Source organism: Amaranthus tricolor, chromosome 15, assembly GCF_026212465.1.
Source record: "Amaranthus tricolor cultivar Red isolate AtriRed21 chromosome 15, ASM2621246v1, whole genome shotgun sequence".
NCBI lineage: Eukaryota > Viridiplantae > Streptophyta > Magnoliopsida > Caryophyllales > Amaranthaceae > Amaranthus > Amaranthus tricolor.
This window is the reverse complement of record NC_080061.1, coordinates 9,844,812-9,872,145: the sequence shown is the minus strand read 5'-3', so window position 1 is coordinate 9,872,145 and position 27,334 is coordinate 9,844,812. Positions and strand designations below refer to the sequence as shown.

General features: G+C 28.3%; 1 protein-coding gene across 1 annotated transcript; it reads left to right on the top strand.

The window, feature by feature from the left end:
- The first annotated feature begins 6,269 nt into the window (after positions 1-6,269).
- LOC130801933 (xyloglucan endotransglucosylase/hydrolase protein 22-like) lies at positions 6,270-8,296 on the top strand. The gene is made up of 3 exons (XM_057665890.1): positions 6,270-6,771; positions 6,995-7,188; positions 7,692-8,296. Exons 1-3 carry the CDS (start codon positions 6,511-6,513, stop codon positions 8,092-8,094), a joined length of 858 nt encoding a protein of 285 aa, XP_057521873.1. The 5' UTR covers positions 6,270-6,510; the 3' UTR covers positions 8,095-8,296.
- Positions 8,297-27,334: the final 19,038 nt, after the last annotated feature.

The window sequence follows — 27,334 nt, the reverse complement described above, 5'->3', positions numbered from 1 at the left end:
AGTTTTTTTCCGACGTTTTCACGGTTCCGGCAACTTTTTTTCCGGCGGTTTCGCGGTTCGGGGCGGTTCAGAACCTGTCGCAAACGGTTCCGGTTCCAAGCGGTTCGGGACCGGTTCGGTTCCGGGTAACCCGCCCCGTGGCCATCACTAATCACTGTATATAACATAATCTATGCTTAAACTTTTGGTTGAGTTGGTTCTTTGACATGGTTTTGAAAGCCAGCATGACAAGAGATCATGAGTTTGAAATTCAACCACCTCTCATTCAAAGTAAAGTATTCAACACCAGATATAAGGAGGACTTTCGTGTATGGGGCTATTAGAGTATATAACATAATATGGGGTCTCAACCATTAGCTTAATTTTTTGGTTGAATGAGTACCTTAAGAGCGAAATCAATATGTTCATGTATTTTTTCGTCTTTGATTATTATTATTTTTTTTTTAATTATTATAATCCCATTTCATTGAACCAAACAACTTTACAAAATGTTGGTGGGGAGTCGAGCAATAAACTGAGCACCCACACCCTTTTGAATACAAAAAGCTAATCTCTGAAAAATATATGCCCTAGACGTGGTGCCGCCTGCATTACTCAAAGAGAACGATGCAGTCCTCGATAATAGGTTGAGTGCGTCTTTACCTAACTCTCCAAAGGTGGAGAAAGTGAAAGGGATGAATTTGTAGCCATTCTCCTCACACTTAGCACTGTATTTCTTCCTCTTTCTGTCAGCAGCATTGGTTAGAGAAGCACCAGGTACCTATGAGGAGACCCTTTGTCCCAGCAAAAGGCGAGCTTCCAGTGACATCCACACATGTGATTTTCCCATTTGACCGATTAAATAGAAGGAGATCCGCAGGCCTAAGATCTTTCCCTGCCTCTGAATAAAACCTCATTGGTGCCTCATTGCGGACCCACATCCTTGCTTGGCAATAGATATCGACAAGCATGTCCCAGACCAAATTGTGTCAAAACTTCACGCCAATCTCACTGGAGCAATGCACAATGTGATCTCCCCATTTATCCATTTTGGGATTGTTGCAGCTCAGGCATAGACTACATTCGGCGAACAAGGGAATAGAGAGCCGATAACATAGAACAGACCGATACCGACGAGGATTCATTTTCTGCCTAAGCCCTCAATAGGAATTATTAGTAGAAAGTCTTAGGCGTGTGGTTCCCAAGTAGAGCTAAGAATGGCAACTTGTCTTGGGGTGAGCATGTAACTAGATGCAAGGCTTTTTTTAACAACATTAAAATAAGCCCCTACCAGCTTTTTCATCATATGGAGAGAAAAGGCATTGGAGCCACAAAGAACCTGAAAGAGACCAAGCGCACGTTCGAAAGTTGGACCCATGGAAGGAAGATCATTGTTAATCAAGATCTTAGCTTAGAGCAAATTGGTTTGAAGACGAGAAGTAAGGAAAGCATAGTTAATAACATCTCTTGCAGCGTAGATGCCAAGCCCACCCATCTTAATGGGGAGGGTGGCTAACCTCTATTGTAAATCCCCAAAACCCGGCCCAGAGGCCATGACAATCTTCTCCAAAGAAGAGCGCAAAGCAAGATCAAACTGAACTTGTGCGTCCCCGAAAAAATCTAAAGGGCAGGTCCTCAACGCATAAAATAACCTCCCAACACGAGCACAATAACGAAGGAGGAGAAGTTCACATTATGGATCATGGAGTTTGCTGACAGATGCCATGGGGTTTGTAGTTTTAGAAACCCTCTTTAAGGAAAAATCACGACAGAAGCTCTGATCCGTACTCACTGACCCACTAAGAAGTTTCACCCCCGCACAAGGACGAGAAATGTTAGCCGGAAAAACCCCGTGCTCTCTGCTCCTGGGGTCCTCCTTAGGCCAAAAAAGCTCAATCTTGTCCAAGTTAAGAAATAAGCCACGAGAAGGCCCTTCCTCCTGAATAATGCATAAGGCCTTGGCGACCATAAGGGTATCCCCCACGATTGTGTCATCATCAAGATACCAAGCCTGGAGGTTACGCTTACAGGTCTGATGAATTTTCAAGATCAAGGGGTGCAAAATAAGGGCGAAAAGCAAAGGGCCTAAGGGGTCGCCTTGTTGAACACCTTGACATTAAAATATTATTATTATTATTATTATTATTATTATTATTATTATTATTATTTGAGAAATTAAAATATTTCATTAATCTAAAAAAAACAAGATACAAGCTTAAAACAAGGCGACTACACTCACTCTAGAGTGCATCATTATGAAAGAAATACCTAATTACCTACCTTCTAGGAGGGAGTGTGCAACCTCACTCTTCATGTGCATGAGTAAGGAAAACACCCAGAAGGAGAACAAGCTCAAAACCAAAAGTGTGCATCATTCTTGGCCTTCCACAAGTGGTATATAAGGCTATATATTAATGATTTTCTTACAATAATCCTAACTTTTGATTAGTAGAAAAAATTATCCAAAATAATTCAACATTTTACTGATTTTCCTACAATAAATCCAACTTTTAATTAAACATAAATAATCTCAATTATAAGAGGTATTTGCTAACAAATACACCAAGGTAACCTTTTACCTTTCAACAATGCATTTTACATATAAAAAAAATAAAAAAAATAAAAAAAAAGGTAAATACAAAATTTAATAATAAAAAAATTGAAAAATAGAAAAAAACTATAAAGATAAATCAAGTGAGTTTATTTTTTGATTTTAACTTGTAATTGTAATATTTTGATTTATTTTTTTCTTTTTTTTAGCAATTAACCCGTAAATAATAATCACCATTTGGGCAACAATGTTCTTAGGTAAGTTTCGCTAAATTGAGATTATTCATAGTTATTTAAAAGTTGAAGCTAATGTAGAAAAATCAATATTAAAAAGTTTGATTATTTTCGCTAATTTTTTCATATTATTATTATTTAAGTCACTATTCTACAATTATGATTTAAAACAATGTGTTAGACCACAAAATAAGAAAAAATTAAGATTTGAACGGAAAAAATTACATGTTATATTTTAGCTATTAGAGCGATAAGATTATTTTAAAAAATTATGATGTGTAAGGTTCAAACTCAGTCAATTGATTTGACAAGTCTAGTATTATAAACACAAATTTCTTGTGAATTTCTTATTAATTTCACAAAAATTCTATATTTTCTTATCTCGATTGTGTACTTTGTATCTTTTATATTTTATGTGTAAATTTCCAACAAACTTTATCATCACTAAATGATACTTTCATAAAAAATGCTGAAAACACTAACAAATTTACTTAAGTTCTACTCCATAATTCTAATACACACAATCGTAAAATCTTAAAATTAGAGTAGAAAAAAAAAAAAAGATTTTAAACACAAATTATTATTTTTTAATGATACCATTTTCAACAAAAGTTAGATTAAGAATTCAAAATGATGTTTTGTAATTTGCAAATTTAATATTGTGTTTGGTTAAGGAGAAATAAAGGAAAAAAAAAGGTAGAGATATGAAAAGATGGAGAATTCTTTTTTTTTTATATATAAAAAATAGGAGGGAAGGGATTGGAGGGGAGGTAAGGAAAACGGTTTGAAGGAAAATAGACAAATTTGATGAAAAATATAAATTTTTTTAAAGTGGATAAATTTAAAGAAAAAACACTCATTTTCTTTTTTTTTTCTTTTTTTTCTTCTCTTTCTGTCTTTTCTTTATAAAAATAAGTTATGCTTTCTCTTTCTCGTTAATCCTCCCCTTCCTTTCCTTATGTCCCATCCTCTCATTTCTTTTCCAACATGTTATCCAAACAAAGGGTAAATCTACCCTATTTAAATTATGTTTGGTATGGAAACATACAATGTAGTGAAAAAAAAATGATAAAGAAGAACAAGGGTAAATATAAGGGTTATAATTATATGTTGTTTGATATAACTATATAAAAGAAAACAATTAAAACAACAAGTAAAGAAGGGGGATTTGTTACTCGACATAAATGAGTGGTAACAAAATAAGGGTATTCATTACCTTCAAGAAACAGATTGGATTAACCTAATATTGTACCAAATAAAAAATATGGAGTAATGGCAATTAGGGGTGTTCAAAATCGGATACCGAATACCCGGTTTTTCAGATAGTGAAAATCACTATCCGATTCCGAACCGAAAAAACCGGATACCCTAATTTTAATTTTTTTTTTTGTCTTTTTAAAACAATTTTACGTTTTTTTTCGACATAACTATTTAAGCTCATTTTGCTTTCTTTCTTTAATTAAGCTTATTTTTAAAACAATTAAAAAAAAACTTATTTTTTAAACTTAAAATACAAATCATTTTGGAAATTTATGATCGAATTTTCAGAAGTCTAAATTGATTAACAATAAATTAGTTATAAAATTTAGTTATAATTGAGAACTGTTAATATTAGTAAATTTAACAACCAAAACAAAAAAATTTATGAAAAAATGTTTATATATTTTAAAAATAAAAAATAATAAATAATAAAAAAAATAATATGATCGATTTTGCCAATACACTGACCCAGATCCGGTTTAAAAATCGGATACCCGGTTTGAAAAGCCGGATATTCCGAATCGGATATTTTTGAACCCCCTAATGGTAATTGAATCTCTTAATTAACATTAAAGAGTTCATACCAAACACCCAAAACATACCAAATAAAAAAATTTATTTGAATCAATATTAAATTAATTTGAGCTAAATCACTAGACTAAAGTTCCCAAAAAATTTAAAGAAAGAATTAACATTATTTTTGTCTATATAATAATTATTTTTTCATATTTGATATAATTTTTAAATTGAGAATTAACGTCACTGGAAAAAAAAAAAAAAAAAAACAAATATGATAGGAGTATCAATTAGGCAGCAGTGCACCAGCATGGCGTATGGGTAAAAAAACATGGCAGTTGGGCAAAGCGTGTGAAAGTGGAACTTGCTAGAAACGCGGAAGGCAATTGGAGGATCCTCCCAATTCGTAAACTATGATCTCAATTCTCTAAGTCGGTCTAAGGCTCTAAGCAGTAAGCACACTAACATTATTACATTTCATTTGCAGTTCATAAGAGCTATTTTATGATCCTAATAAATTATGAAGTTATATTTTGCAAGTACAACATAAACATATATAAAAAGTATGTTTAAATGAGTGTGTAATATAAAACGAATTATTTTATTTTCTTATAAAATTCTAGCTATTTGTGTCATTCCAATTAATACGATAAAATTTAAAATTTCTTCAAATTTTTTACCACCCCTTTCCTAGAAAGAACATATGTTACGTTTTTATTAAAAAATATAAATTTGACTTTCTCTATTCTTATTATTTAATATTATTTTCTATTTTAAGCTGTCTTTTTCGTTTGTGTCATTTTTATTTTTAGACATATTCAATCACTTTTTAATCTTAAAAATTTTCATCCATATAATTTATTCCTTCATTTTATTTATTACTAAATATTCATATTTTTCTTTAACCACTTTATCATTTGTTATTATTTTAGAAAGGCATAGGATTAAACAAGGGTAATAAAAATAATGAAAAATTGTCTAAAATAATCTCACATATTGCTCATCTGATGTGAATAATCTCAGCTATTGATTATTTCTAAATAATCTAATATCTGAATATTTTTTGTTGCAGCACCTCTTGCCACATTTTAACCGATTACTGTAAGTACTTAACACCAAAGAGGAGTAGGGTTAGGCCAACGAAAAGGCATAAGGAGGAAGAAGAAGTGAGTTTAACAGCTAGTAAGTAGCTATAGTATTCGATTAAAATCTAAAAAGAATATTATCAACAAAAATATATACCAAAATTAGATTATTTAGAAATAATTAATAATAAAAATTATTGACAACATACTTTCTCCGTTTCAATTTACATGCAATATTTGCTTTTCCACGCAGTCCAATGCACTAATTTAATATTTAATATCTCTAATTACAAATAACAAAAAATAATAAAAATTTGATATTAATAATCTTTATAATGAGACGAATCAAAGAAGATCTCACTTGACTATATTTTAACATATAAATTAAAAATTAATCACAAAATTAAAAATGATAAATAAATAGTGTTATTTTTAACAATGTTGCAATCAACTTGAAATACAGAAAGTATTAGATTCAGAGTAGGATTATTATGACAATTTGTCCTAAAAAGTATGTTAAAAGTTGGCAATTAGGCAAAGCGTGTAGAAGTAGAAGGTACTAGAACGCTGGAGCCAATAGGCTACCCTTCTCCAAAACTATGACCTGAAAGTGGGTCTAAGCACACTAACTTTATTACTTCCCACTTGCAAATACTCTTCATTACTCATTACCAGCTGTTTCATCTCCACTATCAGAACCTTCCCCTTCATTTCTTCTCTATCCTACTTCCACTATATATACACATTACACAACTCCCCTCACCATCAACCCATTCACTTCCAAGTTTCAACCCACCAAACAAAACACCACATTTCTCAAATCTCATATCATAAAATTACAATATAATTAAGAAAACAAATAATAACAATTATAAGAAAAACAGTAATGGAAAGTAAATCAGTAATCTTAATTCTTTTTGCTTCTTTAATCGCTACTGCTTCTGCTGGAAACTTCTACAAAGATTTTGACATAACATGGGGTGATGGCCGTGGCAAAATTCTGAATAATGGAAACTTGCTTACTCTGTCCCTTGATAAGACTTCTGGGTCCGGCTTCCAATCTAAGAATGAATATATTTTTGGTAAGATTGACATGCAGCTTAAGCTTGTACCTGGCAATTCCGCTGGAACTGTTACCGCTTATTATGTAAGCCTATACTCTATTTACTTTCATTCTTAGCATTTACTTTGTGTTGCTCATTTTACAATACTATTAACAGCTTAGAAATAGTGATTTTTTATGAGATAACATAAAATTATATGCGTACATTCGTCTATGTTAGTATTAGAGTAATTTAATGCATATTTAGTTTTGGAAGGATCAAATCAAAATTGTGATGGTTTATATTATGATGTTTCTGTTTGTGTAGTTGTCATCACAAGGCCCAAATCATGATGAGATAGACTTTGAGTTCTTGGGGAACGTAAGTGGACAGCCTTACACTCTGCACACCAATGTATTTAGCCAAGGTAAAGGTGGCCGGGAACAACAATTCAAACTATGGTTCGACCCAACTGCCAATTTCCACACATACTCCATCCTTTGGAATCCCCAAAGAATCATGTAAGTATACTTAATTACTTGTTATACCATATAACAAATGTTGGGGCTTCAAACTATCAACTTGAGCTTTTAGTTGAGTTGATGTTTTGTACGATCCATTTGGTTAATGAAACTAAATGGTGGTAATGTGAATGATTGATAGTGTCAAAATTTCATCAAAATGCATTTTATTTATAAATTTCCATTATCTCTCCCGATGATAATGCATTGTAATAAATTTTATGAAGAAAATGAGATGATTAAAGTTGGACAAAGCATCACCATCAAGATAGCCAAGAGATTTTTCATCTAAAATTATACTAATTTTCATTTCCATTACCGTATAATAAATCTATCTAATGTGACAAAAAAGTCATTGGTTTGAATTTCATGTACCCATTATTCGCGTCTAAAGTACTTTTGTGTGAGAGGCCCACGTGTACAAATGTCTCAACTTGTTAAATTTGTTTTTTGATAGTATAATCTATACTAAACTGATAAATAATGTTGTAAATTTATTACAGATTTTCGGTAGACGGAACTCCAATCAGAGAATTCAAGAATTCAGAATCAATTGGTGTAGCCTTCCCAAAGAATCAACCAATGAGAATATACTCAAGCCTTTGGAATGCCGATGATTGGGCAACCCAAGGTGGGAGAGTGAAAACAGACTGGTCTAAAGCCCCATTTACAGCAGCATACAGAAACTTCAATGCAAATGCCTGTGTTTGGTCTAAAGGAAGATCGTCTTGCAAATCCAGCTCTGCAGCTTCAAAAACTAATAATGCGAATTGGTTTACACAAGAAATGGATAGTACAAGCCAAGCTAGAATGAAATGGGTTCAAAAGAATTATATGATCTATAATTATTGTGCTGATACTCAAAGGTTTCCTCAAGGTCTTCCTAAAGAATGCAGAGCAGCTTAAGTGGATGATAGTACTGTGTTTACACTCAAGTATTAGAACATGGATTTGTTTTCTTGGTATTGAATGAATGTATTTATTGATTCTTTTATTAATTCATTTATTAGATCACAATATATTATATTTTTTGGTTTTTTTATGAATAAACTTATTACTACACTATATAAGATATGATAATAGTAATAAAATTTATTATTTGTTATAAGATCCTTTTCGGCCCATGCTTATCTATCTAGAATCTAATCTCTAACTAATTAATACTAAAACAAAATAATATGGAAGTCTGACATCATCACTTTTAAAATTGCTTACGGTCATAACTTTAACAAAAATTGTCCCTCTACAATTCAATAATAATATCGTTGTTATTTTGACTAATGTTTATATCTTTGACTTTATTACTTTTTTTTTAATTTTAATATTTTAATTTATACAAATATGTCAGAAAATTTAAAAGTTAATACATCACACGGACACTATCCAGTTAAATATGACAAAGAACATAGTTTATTTTGAAGTTATTAACTTTAATTTAATTTATAGTTTTACCGGATAATTGTTGAGATGGTTTGTCCCTCTTTTATGAATTAAAGAGGGTTTGCATATTTTCTAAAGTTAATTGCAGCCCTTTGTTTCATTTTCATATGAATTTGGAATTATATCTCATTGACTTATAAATTGTGCATTTCATAGTTTCTTGATTATATGTTAGCATTGACAAAAAGGAGATATGTGCATTACGTATTTAATTTCTTGATTATATGTTAGCATTGACAAAAAGGGGTATGTGCACCATGTATTTAATTTCTTGATTATATACTAACATTGATAATAAGTCCAACCATTTTAACAACAATAAGCTCCATCTTATTTTGTGAATTATGGCGAAAGGAATTGAATCATATTTAAATACCAGATACATAGATACAATTTAGACTTAGTTATTAATGTACGATCTTTTAATTGAATTATTATTAAAGTCTGATTCAATCTTTTACAAGAATGGATCGAGTTGAATACAATTCTAAATAATACAATATCTCATTTAGTCATTTATAAAACATATCTGTATATGTAGAGTAGCTATAAGAGATTTACAAAATAAATAATTTAATACTTCATGTAAATAAAATTAATCATAAAACTTTTGTAAAAGTATATTTTTATCTTCTTAAAAATTATTATCTTTCTATCAACTATAGTGGGAGTTTTAGAGGAGACTACGACTCTTTAGACTCTTTACTTCAAGCCCAAATGCAGTTAATTTTACATCCCAATTAAGATAACTCATCCTTTATATATACAAATTCTAACACAAATTGTTGTGAGAGACGGTTCTATTCGAGAAACGTATTAGATATATGTGATAAATAGCTCAATTAATACAAATTAAAGTGAAATAAAAATATGACCTTTTTATTTTAAGATCGTCCTCATTGAGAGACGATCTCTTATAAGAGTAGCTGAAATCCTAATAGGTCATTTTTTGGCAATCTCCCCAATGTATCAATGTATAATGTGTCGATGTTAGCCTTTATACTCTTTTTCGGAAAATTTGAAGTGTTTAAGCAAAAAAAATATAAAAATAAGTAATGTTTCAAAATAATTCTCAAAGTTTGCACTTTTTGCCCGGAGCTAAGGTTTAGGTTATTCGCTATTACTAACAGCGAACAAAGAAGGCTGGTAAAAAAAACGAGTACTTTGTTTGCTGTTACTAACATCGAACAACGGTTTTACTTGGTCAAAAAGGGTCAAACCCTTTGTATGCTATTACTAACAGCATACAAAGGTTTGACCAGGTCTCCTTTGTTGGTTGTTTACTACAAAGATTTAGTAAAAAAAATCAAAGTCTTTATTTGCTGTTACTAACAGTGAACAAAAAATTTGACTTTTTTTTATCAGCCCTTTTTGTTCGCTGTTAGTAATAGCGAACAATCCAAATCTCAACTCTAAACGAAAAATGCTAATTTTAAAAGTTCAAACATTACTTATTTTATGATTTTTTTATAACTTTTTTCTTAATTCACTCAAATTTTCTTTTTTCGTGTGCGACCCCATAATACCCTTATTTGGGTCAATCTTTAACTTTCAATTGCATTGGTCAAAAACATCCCCATTCAACTTTTTCTGGACTTCAACGAGAAATTCAAGTAAGTAACACTTTTAGCCATTTATGTTAGGGTTTTTTAATATATTGTATGGCTATATAAGAAGTCTTAGAACATTATTAGGAGCATGAGAGTAAGACTATTCAAGAGAGATCTCACCGTAAGACATGTCTCATGTTTGGGTTAAATAGCCCAATAATAAAAAATTTTAGCTTATAGACTTCTTATTTCAAAGTTATCTCATAGTGAAACTCTCTCATACAAGACAGACTGAAAATAAACTGATAGTTCTTAAACTTAATTTTAAGTTTATAAAGTGGTGTCTTTTCTCCAATGTGGAATTAACCCATATATAGCTAATAAATATACAAACTTTAACTACTTGAGGCAACCCCACTCCACTACCAAGGCAATTCTCTTCAATCTTAATCAAAGGAGAGTCTAAACACTCATATAGTTCGGCCCTAAGCAAGGACAAGAAAGGTTTGTGTTTAGGACCCATGAAAAAATATATACATTTTGTCTTTGTATATATATATATATCGAACTTGACATCTTGTAATTGAATTGTGTATTTAATCAAAAGTCAAAGTTATTATTGCTACCTTATTTATTAATTATTGAATACACAATTATCAAACAAAAAGTGGATAATATCGAGCGCAATTATCGGTGTGTAATATATTTTTTGATATTATAAATTTTGTATTTATAAATCTATATTCTATAATTACTTATTAGGGCCCATAATTTATTTTTCGCCTCAGGTCTTTTAAATTTTTCAGAAATATTCTAAATGATAAGCACGAAGTATTGCAAAAGGGCAGTGGTACCAAAATTTTGCAAAATCTATACTTTTGAACTATACTTTAAATCTATCATTTTGTTATCATCTTCAATACAGTGATAACACATTAGAAGAAAGACACAAAAATTCTTGCGTGTTTGCTTAATAATAATCCTGCAACTTCTAACTCTATGTTATGTGCTATAGGTGTTTATATGTCTATTACAATATGTAAAATTATATACTATAACTAGTTCAAAATGCCTATATCAACTATTCCAAATGCCTACTTCAATATGAACAATATCTACTAAAACTTTTTCAATGCCTTCTAAAACAAGATCAAAATACCTATTAAAAATAGCTATTAAATGTTATAGTAGGTGTTTTTGTAAAATACGTGCGCATAGTAGGTGTTTTTTGTAAATTGAGATGGGCTTTAAGACTCGCCTTTTAAAGAGACGGTCTCTCAAGACACATAGTGTGGAGAAATTGGGCATATCCACATTGGGCTGTACCCCATGCCCGAATCCTACCTAGATCATCATTTCATCTCCTCATTAAGGGCCTCCCTAGCCATGTCACTTAGATGTTGCCCCACTTCCCGGCAAGGTATATTGGATTCAAGTTAAGGTTGTCAGGATCGAGATTCTATATAGGATCAAATTCAACTGATGGGATCGGTTCGTAGGATCTTGGATCTTAGGATTGGATGATTTTACGAATTTGCATAATTAGCAAGTTGTGTTATGTATGTGTTTATTGTTTGATCATTTCAATATAAAAAAACATTAAGAACACATATATTTTCTTAAGATTTTGCTTTAATTTTAAAATACATACATATCTTACTTTTTAATGTCTTTTTTTCTCTATTCTTAATGAAATGAAAAAATATATATATAAGATATGCACTACATAAGAGCACATAAATACAAGATATAGAAATATACCATAGTAGTTAAAAAGAACAAAGATAATAGTAAAAAAAAATTCAAATTATTAGTTTTGAATGATCCTACCAACGATCCTAGTCGATCCTAACGATCCTAGCCAATTTTAATGATCTCCAACTATCTTACTTGATTCCGATTCCACTAACGATCCTAGCCCTTAGATTTAATCTGGTTCGTAAAATTGTACGAATCTACGATCCAGATCGCGATTTTAACAACAACGATCATGCCCAACTCAAACTTATTATATGGTTCCGTTCCACTCCCTGCTTCTAGATATACACCAACCAATATTGGTAAAGCCATGAATACTTCTCTGCGATATCGTGATGATTATTGTTAAATGGACATTGGCGCTATCTCGCATATGGGCATATGGCTCACTTGTCGGGTGAATTCCACTCTTATTTTTCTTTAAAGCATCCTAATACACATCCTATAATTGTCGGTGATAGTAATATACTTCCAGTTAATGGCCATGGCCTCATGGGCACATATCTCTTAATTCTACTAAATTGTCTCTCTCCCTTACAAATGTTTTACACTCTTCTCCCTCAATCAAAATTCTCATTTTTGTCCGTAGATTCACTTATGATAATTCTGTTTCTATTGAATAATTTGATCTCGCTGTCTATGAAGGATTTGGACACGGATAGACGGAGAGTACACTTTTGAGATGTGATAGCAATAAAATAATATAAGAGAAGGTCTAGTCCTTATCTAATTATGAACAACGTTAAAATTGGGCTAACACTATGAGTTACAACATTACCTCTTTACAAATGAATACACCAAATTTTCCTTATGCCTCTCCAAAATAAACGGACTTTCTATCTTAATTTCTTTTCACTAATAAATAATCTTACCATAAAAATCGAGAATACCAACCCCATGTCAATCTCATATCGTCCAACCCAATTAATCTACTACATCAGATATAACCAGAACTTAGATGAAAAACAACCAAACAATTCGGATCCAGACATGTATACTTATTAATGTAAATTTAAAACTTATTTTAAATACATTTTATAATATGTATTTAATCATATACTGAGCATGTGTAATGTTATGATTTGAAAAGAAATGCAAGAATGAGAATTTTGTCAATCTCTTCCAAAACCTTGGTGTATCTTCCTTCTCTTTATCCTCGTATCACCTTCAAAATTGTAGGGCGTAATCCTATTAAAGACAATTAATAACTCTTATAGCCTTTCCCCATTAAAATATGACTAGATCAGACCTTATCCATGAGGATACCAACCCACTAATGAAAAGTTGTCCTCACCAACCTAAATCAGAATGGAAGAAGTTCCAACTAAAATTGTACTAGAATAAGCTTTTTACTTGTATCGACTACATGCATGTTAGATCAAGAATCAAAAGATCCATCATACAACCAATAGACCAACATGATCCGGGACTTGCTCGTGACTAGGGATGTTTAATGGGCTAGATATGGGCCGGTCCGAACTTCAGTAAATAAAGGCTGGATTGGATAAGGGCCCTTTAAATTTAATGTAAACTCTATATGGACCGGGCTTTGAACAACAAGCCACAATACACCTTTTGAAAATTGTAAAATACATCCTTTTGAAAATCACAATTTTTTGTGAGAGACCATCTCTAATTTGACCAGTCCATTATTATCTTTTAGTTTAATTAAATTTTAATAAATTGAATACGTCTCTCAAATAAATAATCTTTTAGGAGACTGGCTCTTTGAAAATTGTAAAGGTCATTTTAGAATTAGCGGCTTCATTACGTATTTTCAAAGATTTATAGTAGGACCGTTAAGTTTACTTGATTACATGGCAGTAGGCACTAATTCTATCAGTTGGCTGACTCATGATAGTTAGTAGGATATGTTTTAGTAAGAGAAAAAGGTTATCTACTTAGAGCATCTCTTTCGGTGACTCAAAAAAATCTTTTTACTATTTTACGATATTTTTCTCATCTAAAAGTTTATCTTTCAATCTAATTTTATTAATAATTAACTTTTTTAAAAGGTCATCATATTTTCTCTTATACTTTTTTTCTACCCCATTATATTTTTTCTTTCTTAATTTATCTAATATTTATCATTATTTTTTTCATAATAACATTCTCATATACAAACTTAATATACTTTTTTATTTAATATAATAAATTTAATTTCTTATTAATTAAAATCATATTAATCTTTTAAAAAAGCTAATATTTTTTAACAAATATGAATTTCTAGACATCAATAACTAATGGCACATAGAAAATAATTACTAATTAAGAGAAATTCATTACATTTAAAAAAATTTATTTGAATCCATTTTTTTTTTTTGGATTTATAAGATGATTTTTGTTGTTTTTTTAACCAAAAAAATGGTAGGAAAATAGGAAAAAAAATAGGTTAATATGAAATTATGCCAAAAAAATCAAAATTGGTCTCATTTTATAGATCTCGAGAAAATAAGACCGTTGGTACATTTTTTTTTAAAAAATAATTTAATTAATTAAGAAAATAGCCATTAAAATAAATAAAAGGCATTGTTTTGTCATCCAATTAGAAGGCGACACTTGAAAAGGTAGCCGGGGCTGTGGCGGGTGCATCATTTTGCTTCTTTTGTCCTCCAATCAGCGTCTAACACCTGGCAAAATGGCTGAAAAAAAGGAGTGACCATTTCCTAGAACGGGTCACATAATAATAAATTTTGCCAACCTTTTCCTCGACCCATCCAATATTAGATCACCATTAATAGTACTTTTCCTCTAATTTGGTCATATGACCCACAATTAGATCATCAATATGGATGCTCTTATCTGCATACACAATCTTTGCTTGCATGTTGGACCACTCCGTATATACAATGTGATTCAAAGCTTATCTTTTTCAACATATAATCCTTGTCCAAAGTGTTTTTTTTGGGTAAAAGCAAATAAATGTATTGGTTAAATAAAATTGATATGAATTTTGATATATGATAATATTAAATCGAATTCAATGCTTAATAAGTATATTTTTTATATTATTTATATTTTTTAATGTTGTTCTAAATCTGTCACTACAACTATAAATATGTTATTTCTCAAACAATATCTAAAATAAATATATTACTTAATTCTTATTTTTTTTGGATTTGTTCTTTGACCTTTAGTTAAAAAGTATTATCATGAAACTTGTGGGCCAAAGTCACACTTAAAGTTGATGAACCCAACTACTCCTTTAATAATTTTTTAAAAATCCGGAGACCATCTCACGGTAAAACGACCTTAAATAAAATATCATTAAGCTAAAAATTTTTATTATTAGGTTGTTTAATTCAAATATGAGGCATGTGTTACAATAAGATCGTCTAATACAAAAATTTGTAATTTATGATTTTTTAAATGCAAAAATACCTTTGATCTTCAATACTCCGCTAGCGCTTGTTCACCAATTTTTTTAATTCCTATTAATTTCATTGTTGCACAAAAAAAAGCATATCTAGGAGTAATTTTCACTCCTAAGACTGATCAAGTGATATAGGTGTCAGACCCTAAAGCAATAAACTACGAACATATATTGACAAATGGACAATCACTTTGTTTTGGTCACCATAGGTGACAAATACAGCGATTAGACATACTTATGACTAGGTGGCTACAAGACATGAATGGTTGCCCATCACGACCTACTCATGACCAACTCGCAATCCTCCTTTTTTTCCTAATTTTGATTTTTTCTTTTACTTTTAGTAATTAATTAATTGCAAATTGGTTGTAAATTTAGAAAGATAAAATAGAGTGGATTTTTCCCTCTTATTCATTTGTATGTAAATAAAAAATAATACACAATTCACAATTTTAACAATATATACCCATTACTTCTAATTTCTTTAAGATTAATTATTTTAGACTAATATTAAATAATTATTATATTAATTTAACATTTCTAATTATTACTCAAAAAAAGAGTTTTTCCCCAACTATCTATTACAACTAATTATACATTAATACAGTTAATATAATACTAATATGACTAAAACTTCAATAGCCAAACTAATATTATATTGATACGACTCATACTAAACTAATACAACAAATAAATACTAATATGACTAATAATATATTAAAGTTTACTAATAAAACAAATACAAACTAATATAAATAATATTAAACTAATAGAATAATACTAAACAAATATTACTAAAGTAAAACTCTATTAATATGACTACTACTATGATACTAATATATGTCTAATACTACACTAATATGCTTAATACTAAACAAATACGACTAATATTAAACTAATATAACTAATATTTCACTAATGTAACCAATTATATACTAATATGACAAATAATTTACTAGTACGCCAACTATCACTCCAATACAACTATAATATACCAATACAACTAAAACTATAGTAATGAGATTAATGTGACACTAATAAGAATAATGCTATACGAATGAAACTATTACTTTCTTAATACAGCTAATAAAATATAAATAAATGTAAATGAACTAATATGACTAATATTGTAGTAATGCACGTATTTTTACTCTAATATGACTAATAATATACTGAATCAACTAATAAATATGATTAGTACTACTCTAATACGACTAATACTACATTAATACGACTAATACTATACTACATGCAACTAATTCTACACTAATACGACTAACAAATCACTAAAACTAATACTATACTAATGTGACTAATATGATACTAATTATAAATTAATATGACTAAATACTAATATGACTAATAATATAATAATATGACTAATATAGTTTAATAGGACTAATACTACCCAAATACGTCAACTAATACTATACAAATACAACTAACAACGTACTAATTAATATGACTAATAATATACTAACACACCTAATATAATATATAATTACGATTAATACTATATAAATATAACGAATAACCTACTAATACAATAAATATTAAAATAATTTTACATTAATACGACTAATGCAGCAATAATACACATAAAGTATACAAATATGACTAATATTATTCTAATCATATACTAACACAACTAATCTAATTCTAATACAACTAAAATAATATACATATATGACTAATATTATACTAATATAAAACTAATACTATACTAATTTAACTAATATTAAACTTATAACCTAGTACACTTATACGAATAATAATATAATAATAAAAATAATTATATATTAATACGACTAATCCAATTCTAATTTCTATTATTGTCAAAAGCTTTCATTGAAAAATAATTAAAAATTTATTATATTTTTGTTAGATTTAGATTAGATTACCAAATTACTTATTTCATCTATATAAATAGCACCTCTTTTCCATCAACACTTGTACCTTTTGTACTATTTCTTGTAAGAATTTATCTTTGTTCTCTAATCATGTCATATAAAATTAAGTTTCCAAACTATCATTTATTGGAAATTATAAAGGCTATTAACTGTTTAAATGAAATTACACAAGATTGAGGCACTTAGAAGGTCAAAGTCAAAATTATGCACATGTGGAACTCAAAGAAAACAGTGAGATTAATTCCACATCCCCATTCTAACCCATGAAAAGATTGTAGATTTTTAATCATCTGTTTCAGTAAAGTATTTATCAACAGTGTTAACTGTAAACTTATAAAATGATTTTTAACTTAAACATAATTGATGTTTATTTTTGTTTTTAAATATTTTTATCAAAAATATATATGAAATTGAATCAATGTTTACATTCAATGGTGTATTACCAATTGTAATGATAATATTATATCGATAAATAGAAAAATTTAAACTTGATAACGATAATATAGTTACACATTTATTTAAAAATTAGAAGCTAATATATGTTAATATTAAAAAATTTGTGTATAGTACGAATTTCTATAATAGTATAGAATATAGTGTTGACTTCTAATTGCTAAATGACCACTTGTGGTCGAGTAAATTTTTCTATCATAAATCTTGAGTCGAAAGTAGAGTGTCATTCTATGGTCAGCGCAATTTATGAAGCTAAGTGGCTCAAGAGCTTAATAGTTTGCGGGTTTATCATCCTGAGGCCATGTTTGTACAATGATAGTCAATTTGTACTGCATATTGCTTAGAATTCGATTTTCCATTAACGTATTAAGCATATCATTTTGTGTGTGATGCTATTCATTGTGTATCTATTAGCCCTCTATGTAATTTCTCTTACGTAAGTTGCGCATTAATGATCGTTATGCTTTAATTTGAGGGGGATAATTAGGATATTCATGGAATGTTAATTAGGCCCATGTAATTGATCTTAGCTTATCATAGTGTTTCCTTATTTTATCTCGTGGGCCGGGGCGAAGCTACATCGAGGGCCGGGAATCCAGCCTCCGCCGAAAATGTAATTCTTTGTATTTTTAGTTTGGTCCCCTTATTAATTTATGATATAAAGTTTAAAGAGTGCAAAAATAAATCAAAAAAAATACTATAGCTCATTTGAGTAGCACATTTGTAATATAATTAAGGGTCAAGAGATCAAATTCTAATTTACTACTTTTTTTAATAAATTAATAAATTTAGATTATAATGTCATTATTCTTTATCTTTCATAATTTTATATTTATCCTTTTTAGTGTGTGTGTTTATATTTTTAACATCTTAATTTTAATAGCATTTTTTTAAAGACTTACTAGGGGAATACTAGAGTTAAAAGAACATTTTAGTGTTTTCAAAAGTGATAATTATGGGGAAGCTTCAACTCTATTTTAAGTATATTTTTTGCTATGGTTCAAGTCATTTCAAACTATGATACTAAAATTTCATAATTTAACTAATTTTCATATAATAAATAATTTTCTCGTATATCGACAATTTGGCCCCTAATACAAATCCTGGCTTCGACCCTAGTTATACCTAAAGATGATAATAACATTTTTAATATGAATAAATTAATTTAAAAAGTAAAAGTAAGATTAATTTCAATTTTGTTTAAAATAATCTCGATCAACTCATTCTATCTTTTCTTAATTATCATCTTGTGGGAACAAATTCAAAAAACGGAGAAAGTATCATACTTTATTATTTTACTTTTAATTCTTTTTTGAAAAGTTAAAATAATTAGATAAAATATTAATTATTTCAATTTTCATATCAGATTTTTTAAAAAATTAAAATAATTGATAATAAAAAAGATTGTTGATGTTTATGTATAATTCTTAAAGTTGAAAATATCATTAGCCTTAAATACAATATGTTTTGTTATGTATTTGTATAAAACCCATGCAATGCGAGTGCTAGTATAAAGATATATATAGATTACATGCAATTTCTTCGATGTCTATTGATATATATTCAAAAATTACTAACCTGATAAACAAATTTCAAAAGGAAATATTAAGATAGTTATTTACTGTAATAAACACAATTTGCAAAAAATATTGCCTATATAATTTAGAAAAATTCTTTTCCAATCAAAGATTACTATTAATTAGGCATATAATTATTTGAAAAAGTTTTGAAATAAGTTATCATAATAATAGTAGTGATAGCATTATTCTAATTAAATTTATTTAAATTTAAAAAATCCTTTAATCATGAATCATGTCATTTATCAAGTCAAAAATTATGTTTTAATATTTATTATGAATTTAATTGAGTCTAATAAAAGATACTCTATAATAAATTTTTAAAATAAACTACCATTTTTAGATGCAATTTAAAATAAGGATCCGCATCAAAATTTAACATACAATAATTTTAATTGATTTGGCAAATGGCTATGAGACTGTCATTTGTCATTTTACAGCAAAATTATTAAATTGTATGATTTATTTATACTGTTTTGCACCAAAAAATCAAAATAATTGGGCCCGTAGTAGATCAAAATAGTCCAAGAAATAATCAAGTCTAATTCTACTCTTGTGAGAGATCGTCTCTTAAAAGAGACAACCTTAAAACAAAAAGTCCACATTTTTATTTCTCTTTAATTTGTATTAATTGGGCTACTTACACTATATATCTAATACGTCTCTCACAGCAATTTGTAATTCTTAATTGTTAGTCTATTTATAATGTTTTGCATGCAAGTATTATTTATCGGTTCATAATATATATTTAGAGGTATTTGACAATTAACTTTTTATTATATTTTTGATTAACTTTTGGCGTTTGGCTTTTAAATTGATGAAACAGCCAAAAAATATGATTGATAAATGGTTTTTAAGCCAAAACATAAAAGCTAATATTCATAGTATTTTTTTCATTGTCTTTTGGCTTTTTGACTTAGTTTTACTCTAGTAAACAACCAACAACTAATAAATAACTTTTACCAAATATTTTCTTAACAGATGGTTTAACTAGTTGGTTTATCAATCAATACTTTCAACTTATCAAACAAACTAAAAGTTTCAGCGAATAGATCAGCTAACAATCATTTGCCAAACAGACCATTAGTCTATTTGAAATATCAATCTAAAGCTTACTACTATAAATACCCTCAAAAGTCCAAATGAGGTATGTATTCTACGGAATTCTAAGTACTTTGAAGAGATTCAAAGTTTTATATTCAAATCCTCACTATATTCAACCTTCGTTTAACTTTAAGATGGATAGGTCTTTTGCAATCCTTGATAACTTTTATTCATTTTATAAGAACAGTTGATGATGTTTAAACTCATTCAAGCATAGAGAACTGACTCTCGGAAATACTCTTACGGTAGTTTTACCTTAAACATGGATAATTCTTATACAAAACTAGATATTATTAGTGTTTTTTTACATAAATAAATTATAAGTGAGTTTCAACTTAAACATACACAAAAGAACAACATCAATATTAGAAGTAAAGTTTTACTAAAAACTAGATTTTAATATTCCAAATTATTTATATAAAAAAACTATTTTTAATTCTTTAAAAAATTTACTATAAAAAACTCCTTTTTTGCAATGTACTAATCATCTAGGAGTATATACTGTGGTATAATACTTTGATTTGCCCGACATGTATTATATGTTATAGTCTCACTCTCAAGTCTCAACCATGATCAAATGGAGGTGTTGGAGCAATAGTAATGCCACTAGTTGTGGGAATCACGAATCATGCAATACTAATTTTCATTACACGTACATGTCATCTCCTCAATATTCTACTACTTCTATGAATGAATCATGCAATTAGACAAATATTGAGTTGCAGAATTTATTACATAGTAATTAATTAAGATTTAATTGTTTAACATTCTTATTTTTTAATATTCTAAGTATGAAAGAATATTAATAATATAAATATTAAAAATAAGAATATTAAAAAATATGAGCATTAATAATATAAATATTGAAAATAATAAAAAAAATAAAAAATATAAGAATATTAAAAAATATAAATTAAAAATAAGAATAGTAAAAAATATAAATTAAAATTAATAATATTAAATTAAATAAAAATTAAGAATATTAAAAAATTAAAATACTACGACTATTCTTACAGTCACAATTGTTTAATTTTATCTACTAATTACTACAAGTACAGATTATTGAAAATTGAAAAAATTAAGAATACAAAAGCTAAAAATTAAGAATATTATATAAGTAAAAAAAATAAAAATAATCTTAAATGATACTAATAGTATTCTTAATTTTACAATAAAAGTCAAAGTTTGATATTATTAGTCTTTTGGAAACTTTCAATTTGGAAACTTATTTTCATATTAAATGATACTAATAGTAAAATAGTTTCAAAAAACTTAAAATGACTTAGTGGTTAGTGCAACCAAACTATTGAATTAATTTTTTTTCGATGAAAACTAAGTTCAAAGTTTTCCCCAACGAACACTATGCTTGAAGTTTGACATAATAATAAACTGAATTTGGCCAAAGTTCAGCCTGTTACCATTAAAAATATAATATGAGTAAATTACACTACAATTACAAGATAATATTGTAGATCCCTTTGTGTATGGTATTTAAGGACTACTTGCTTGTGATGAACACCAAATGTTGAACACTTCAAAGATTTGATTTGCGACACTTAAGTTACCTAGAAAATTGATATAGATTGAAGGCGATATGCACGCTTTCCTTGTGATATTCCCCCGGCCACAACGTTAATTGGGCTTCAGATAATAGAAATGATTAATATAAATGATTATGTATATGTGGAAGATAATAGAAGCAGAAACTTTGTGAAGAGTTTATAAAGTTCTTCACAAGTTCATGCAAAAACATAGACAAGAAATATTTTTTTAATAACTTATAATTAATGATTTAAATAAAGAAGAATAGCTTCTATTGACGTAAGAACACAAAGCATCAACAAAGCTCCGATTCAACAAAACTATAGCCATGAAAACAAGGTCGTGCTCCGTAACATTTGATTGTGTCCTGCGACCAGGCTACTGCCTCCTAAACTGTCAGTAGCGTCATGTTGTATGACATTTGGTAATCTTGCACGACAGGCGTCGTGCCATGCAACATTTGGTCGCACAACATGACCTGCTTTTCTGTTCACTTTACTTGGATGTTGCATTTTGTTTTCTAAACACTTTAGACTTTTGGATATAAACCTATATATGTCCCACTATATTTATAATACATGGAACATCCGAGTTTTGCTAAAATAGATTAATATGAAGAAACAATATAAAAAACAATAAAGAACATTAATAATTGGCAACTTATTTGAAAATTAAAAGTGGAATGAAAGAATGAATCTTGAAAATAAAACTTCAATAAAAACTAGATTCAAATTATACTTCATGGAAATTAGAGCTAGAAAGAAATAAAATTATCAACTAAAACTAATTAAGAAGAAGGGATGGAGATAAAAATTGGTAAAAGATCCCAGGCCATTAGGTTATGCAAAACCTTTTATTAACACTGCTAATAACTTGGTGAAAACAAAATAATAAAAATGAAGAGAACGGACATAAACAAGCAGCAAGTGCACAGGTGAGAAGAAAAACAGTCATTCATCCAAAAGTCAAAAATGACTAAAATGACGCCCATGCACACACCCTTATGGCTTATGGCTTATGAATAATTGAGTATGTATACGATGTATAAAACAAACTTTTAGCTTATAATTTTGTCGCTAATGTCTTTGCTTTGTCGCCCAAGCATTCATACTGCGTTTTTTCATTATTACAAGCTGATTTAGTTATTTGGTTCTTACCCTCTAAAAATCGGCTTTTTCTTCTGAAAGTTTTTGAGATTGATTTTTGTAACTTTTTCTTCAGTTGATAGTTTTGGTTAATTCTTTTTGCATCTTTTCTAAATGATGCTGGCATATGAATTCAATCATCACTTAAATTAAAATTATCCTAAAAATCATTAAAGTAGTGTATAGATAAATAAAACATGATAAATTTAGTTAAATTGGCTAAGAAAGCACCACAAATGCAATTTAGTTATATTGATTATTTGCACGTGTGCAAATACTTCATAAATATACGTGTAAATATTTGTATTTTCATCCAATGTGAGTACTAGTTCGAAAGACAAATGGAATATTTATAATAAACTAGAAAGAGGCCAGGGTTGTGTTAAAATACAAAAATTTCTAATTAATAATCGTGATTTGCAAATTATCACAAAAATGTAGAAAGAATAATAATAAAATAAATAAAATTAAAAAAGATAAATTAAAAAAACAAAAATTTTCATCTTATCAAATCCTACCACATAAGTAATTTGTTAACCTCACATATAACCGTTATTTATTAAGACCGTTTCGTTAAAATACAATAGTCTAAAAAGGCTATGGAAGGCTGTAGGCCTGTAGCTATCGCACTAGGGTTTATCTTTCTCATATACTTCTTCCGATTCAATAATCTTCCAACTAATATCAATTTTTATCTTTGTACATTTTTAATTAATGAAATTTGGGGTCGGAATTAAAGGGCGTATTTGGTGTTAATTATGTGATTTCACGACCTTAATGGACCTCAAGAAATGACCCAATAAGCATGACCTTAATCAAATACTTCCAAAAGTGAACAGATTTGATCTCTTATCTAGTTCTAGATTTAAAAATAGAACGGCTTACTTAGAGTTGATTTGTAAACACTGCACAGTGCACATAAGGGAGGGGCATGGTCGGATTTCGATCGAGTCCAATTAGACCCAGATCTAGGCCTTAGTTTTTTTATTGGATCCAAACTCAAATTTAGACCCAAATTCATAAAATTTAAAAATTTTAGACTTAAACCCCAGACTCTTAGGGTCTAACGGGTCTAGGGTCTGGATCTAGGTTTAACATTTTATTTTTTTCCTCATTTTTTTTAAAATTTATATTATGCAATTTTCAACCATAAGTATAAAATTATTTTAACATTTTCGACTAACAAGGATAATGTAATACTTTATACTAATTGTGCGAATAAATAATATATCAAGCTTTCCAACATACAAGTTCTTATAACGAAATATTTATCAAATCTTTTAATTCTTAAAGTATAGATGCAACCACTACATTTCAAATTACATGAATCAACAAAGTTTTTAAATTCAATTAATGTTTAGAAATATAATGAAATTCCAAATTAAACAATTAAAGACACATGATAGCTAATATATAATTTTAAAAAAAAGATGTAAATGGGTCTATGAGTTAGATCTGGGTCGGATCTGAGTCTCAAACATGTGAACTCGAACTCTAAAGTCATGGACTTAGATCCGACCCGGATCCATAGGATACCAAAATAAATGAATCCAAACCCTTAAAATTAAAGTCGAATTGAATCTAGACCCTTAAAATTTAAAACCCATGTCCATTCCCGGTGCACACCGTCTGAAAATCAGGTACGACGCACATACAATAATGTTATAGGACCACTTTAACTTACAAATACACGTGTGTTTTATTGTGGGATTTTGATTTTCTGACGTAAGATTGAATCTAAGTTTGCGTAATTTGGGGCCTGATTCAAGAAGTTGTTTTGTAATTTGATTTTAAATACCATATCTTAATAACTACTAGAAGTATTACAATATTAGTACACATAGTGTACTGTGCGCATTCACGATTTTATTAAATTTTTTGACATATTTATATATTATAGATATATTTTCTTTTACTATAAGCAGTTGTATACATCATATACATTATATCATAATTTGCATTGTACGCAATATAATTACATTTATACTTTTATTTTTTTTATTTTGAATAAAAAAGCAAATGATTCGTACCACGAGTACAATACGAAATTATGAGTTTTTTTTAATAAAAAGTAACATATTAATTTTTGCTAACAAAAATAACTATTACATTAATTTATAGAAGCATTAAATATTATTACTACTAACAACATACTTTAAAATCAAATATAAATACATAGAAATATGTAAAATTATTTTATTAGTTTATTTGAAAAAGATAATTTTTTCTCATATAAAATATAAGTGACTTATATAAAGATAGTCACAGCCTAAATTATATTAGAATTAATCATTGCTTTTAAGTGACCAAGAGTATAAATAACAAAAACAAATCCTAATAAAAGTATTATGTTTTAACCATCTCAAAATATCCAATACACTAAATAATATTCTTTAATAAATAAAATTGAAAACATTTTATTACTAATTAAATAAATGAAATATAGTATAGTTTTCTAATAAATTAAATGCGATTTGACTAAAAAAGTAAAAAAATAATTAATAAGAATAATATAGTCAAAATAAGAAAGTAGTAAGTCAAAAATAATCATAATAACAATAACATCATCATTTAGTTTTAGAGGAAAATTTTTTAATGAGAAAGCGACACGTTAGTAATTTTGAAAGGTAATGATGTTAGCCGTGTTTTATTTTAGTGATAATTATTATAGATAGATTATAGATTATAGCTTTTAGAGTAAGGAAAGTAGGAGAGAATCTAATTACCGCCTGATTTCCAAAGAAATATCCTAAATATAAATAAGTTGAAAATTAATAAAAGATTCTGTGAAAAATATGAGAAATATATAGACAAGAATTAACAAAAAAATGTAAGTTATAGCTAAAAATTAAAATACGACAAATTCTATAGAACATACTAAAAATAAAAATGAGGATCATAATTATATATATCCGATTTTCAAAAATCGTATAAAATATATCTAATTTTCGAAACGGACACTGGATTTTGATTGGATTATTATGCACACTTGATAATTTAGTAAAATAGAAAACAAAAAAACCAAAAAGCCAAAATGAATGAGGAAAAGAAATAAGATGACTAACAACAAAGTCAATTATTTGATAAAGAAATAAGTACTTATATAATACATAATACAATTTGCGAAAATTAGTAGAGCATAACAGAGAGAAAAAAAATGTAATAGCGCAAAAAAAAAAAAAAAAAACAATAGTTTTACAATTATCACACAATCAGAAATTTACAATTAATAATTTGTTACAGTATACATTGTTTTGCAATTTCGTGTCTCAATTATTGGACTAGTGTTTGCCATTTATTATAAAGTGGGATGAAGCAAAATATATTTTGTGAGGTGATGGTCTTTAGTAGGTTTTATGCTGTTTTTAAGTAGGTGATGGTCTTGGTCCTTCAAAATAAAGTTATGATGTTCTCGGTAGTTATTTGTTCCCTATTAATAATAAATTAAGGATTTTATAAACACAAATCAGATTGCTTAGCTTTATTTCGTTTAAATTACTTAAACATAATACAACAATTTTAATATTAAAATACAAAAGTAAAAAAATAAGTTAAATTAATAAATATTAGTTTTTTTTTTATGCGCACAAATAGAAAAGCTTTACCTATGTTTTAATAGTTGTACAACCTAATGAGTAATGAGTCCAACCTGAACATGACCCGACCGACTCGTTTTTTAACGGGTTTCTCTTATTCGATCATTTTTCGAGTTCGGGTCAAAATTTTTGGGTTTCAACTCAGTTTTTTCTGTTGGATTTTGGAGCAATTTCCGAATCGAATTAATGTTCTCAGATCTAGTCACTAGTGGCTCCCATATCTGTTTGCTACAAACTCGCACACCCAATTGCTCCATTACATCTTTAATTCGAGATAACTCCATCACTTCCCTTTTCTTTGCATTATTTTCTGTTTTGTATTACTTAATTTGCATCATTTTTCTATTTAACATAATTTATTATATTTTTTTATATTATCTATATATTTTAACTCTATTTAATATCATTCATATAATTCAATCTCTTATCTTATTTACTAGTTATTACCAACTTTTTCAAACTCATCTTAAAATGTACTCATTTTTTCTTTAATGAAAATTCTAATATGACATAGAGACCCAACTCATAATTAATAACTAATTGTTATATGAAACAGTCTCCTTTTAAGATGAATTTCATATATTTATATATATATATATATTACATAATTTAATTTATAAAAAGTTTAAGTATGTAGACTTTTTATTTTGAATATGTCTTTATCAAAACCAATCTATCAGAAGAGTTCTTATTAATTA

Excerpts from the sequence above, each read along its gene's own strand:
- LOC130801933 (XM_057665890.1), top strand. The coding sequence starts at position 6,511 with ATGGAAAGTAAATCAGTAATCTTAATTCTTTTTGCTTCTTTAATCGCT. Across the intron at positions 6,772-6,994 it reads GAACTGTTACCGCTTATTAT|TTGTCATCACAAGGCCCAAA; the intron begins GTAAGCCTATAC and ends CTGTTTGTGTAG. Across the intron at positions 7,189-7,691 it reads TGGAATCCCCAAAGAATCAT|ATTTTCGGTAGACGGAACTC; the intron begins GTAAGTATACTT and ends AATTTATTACAG.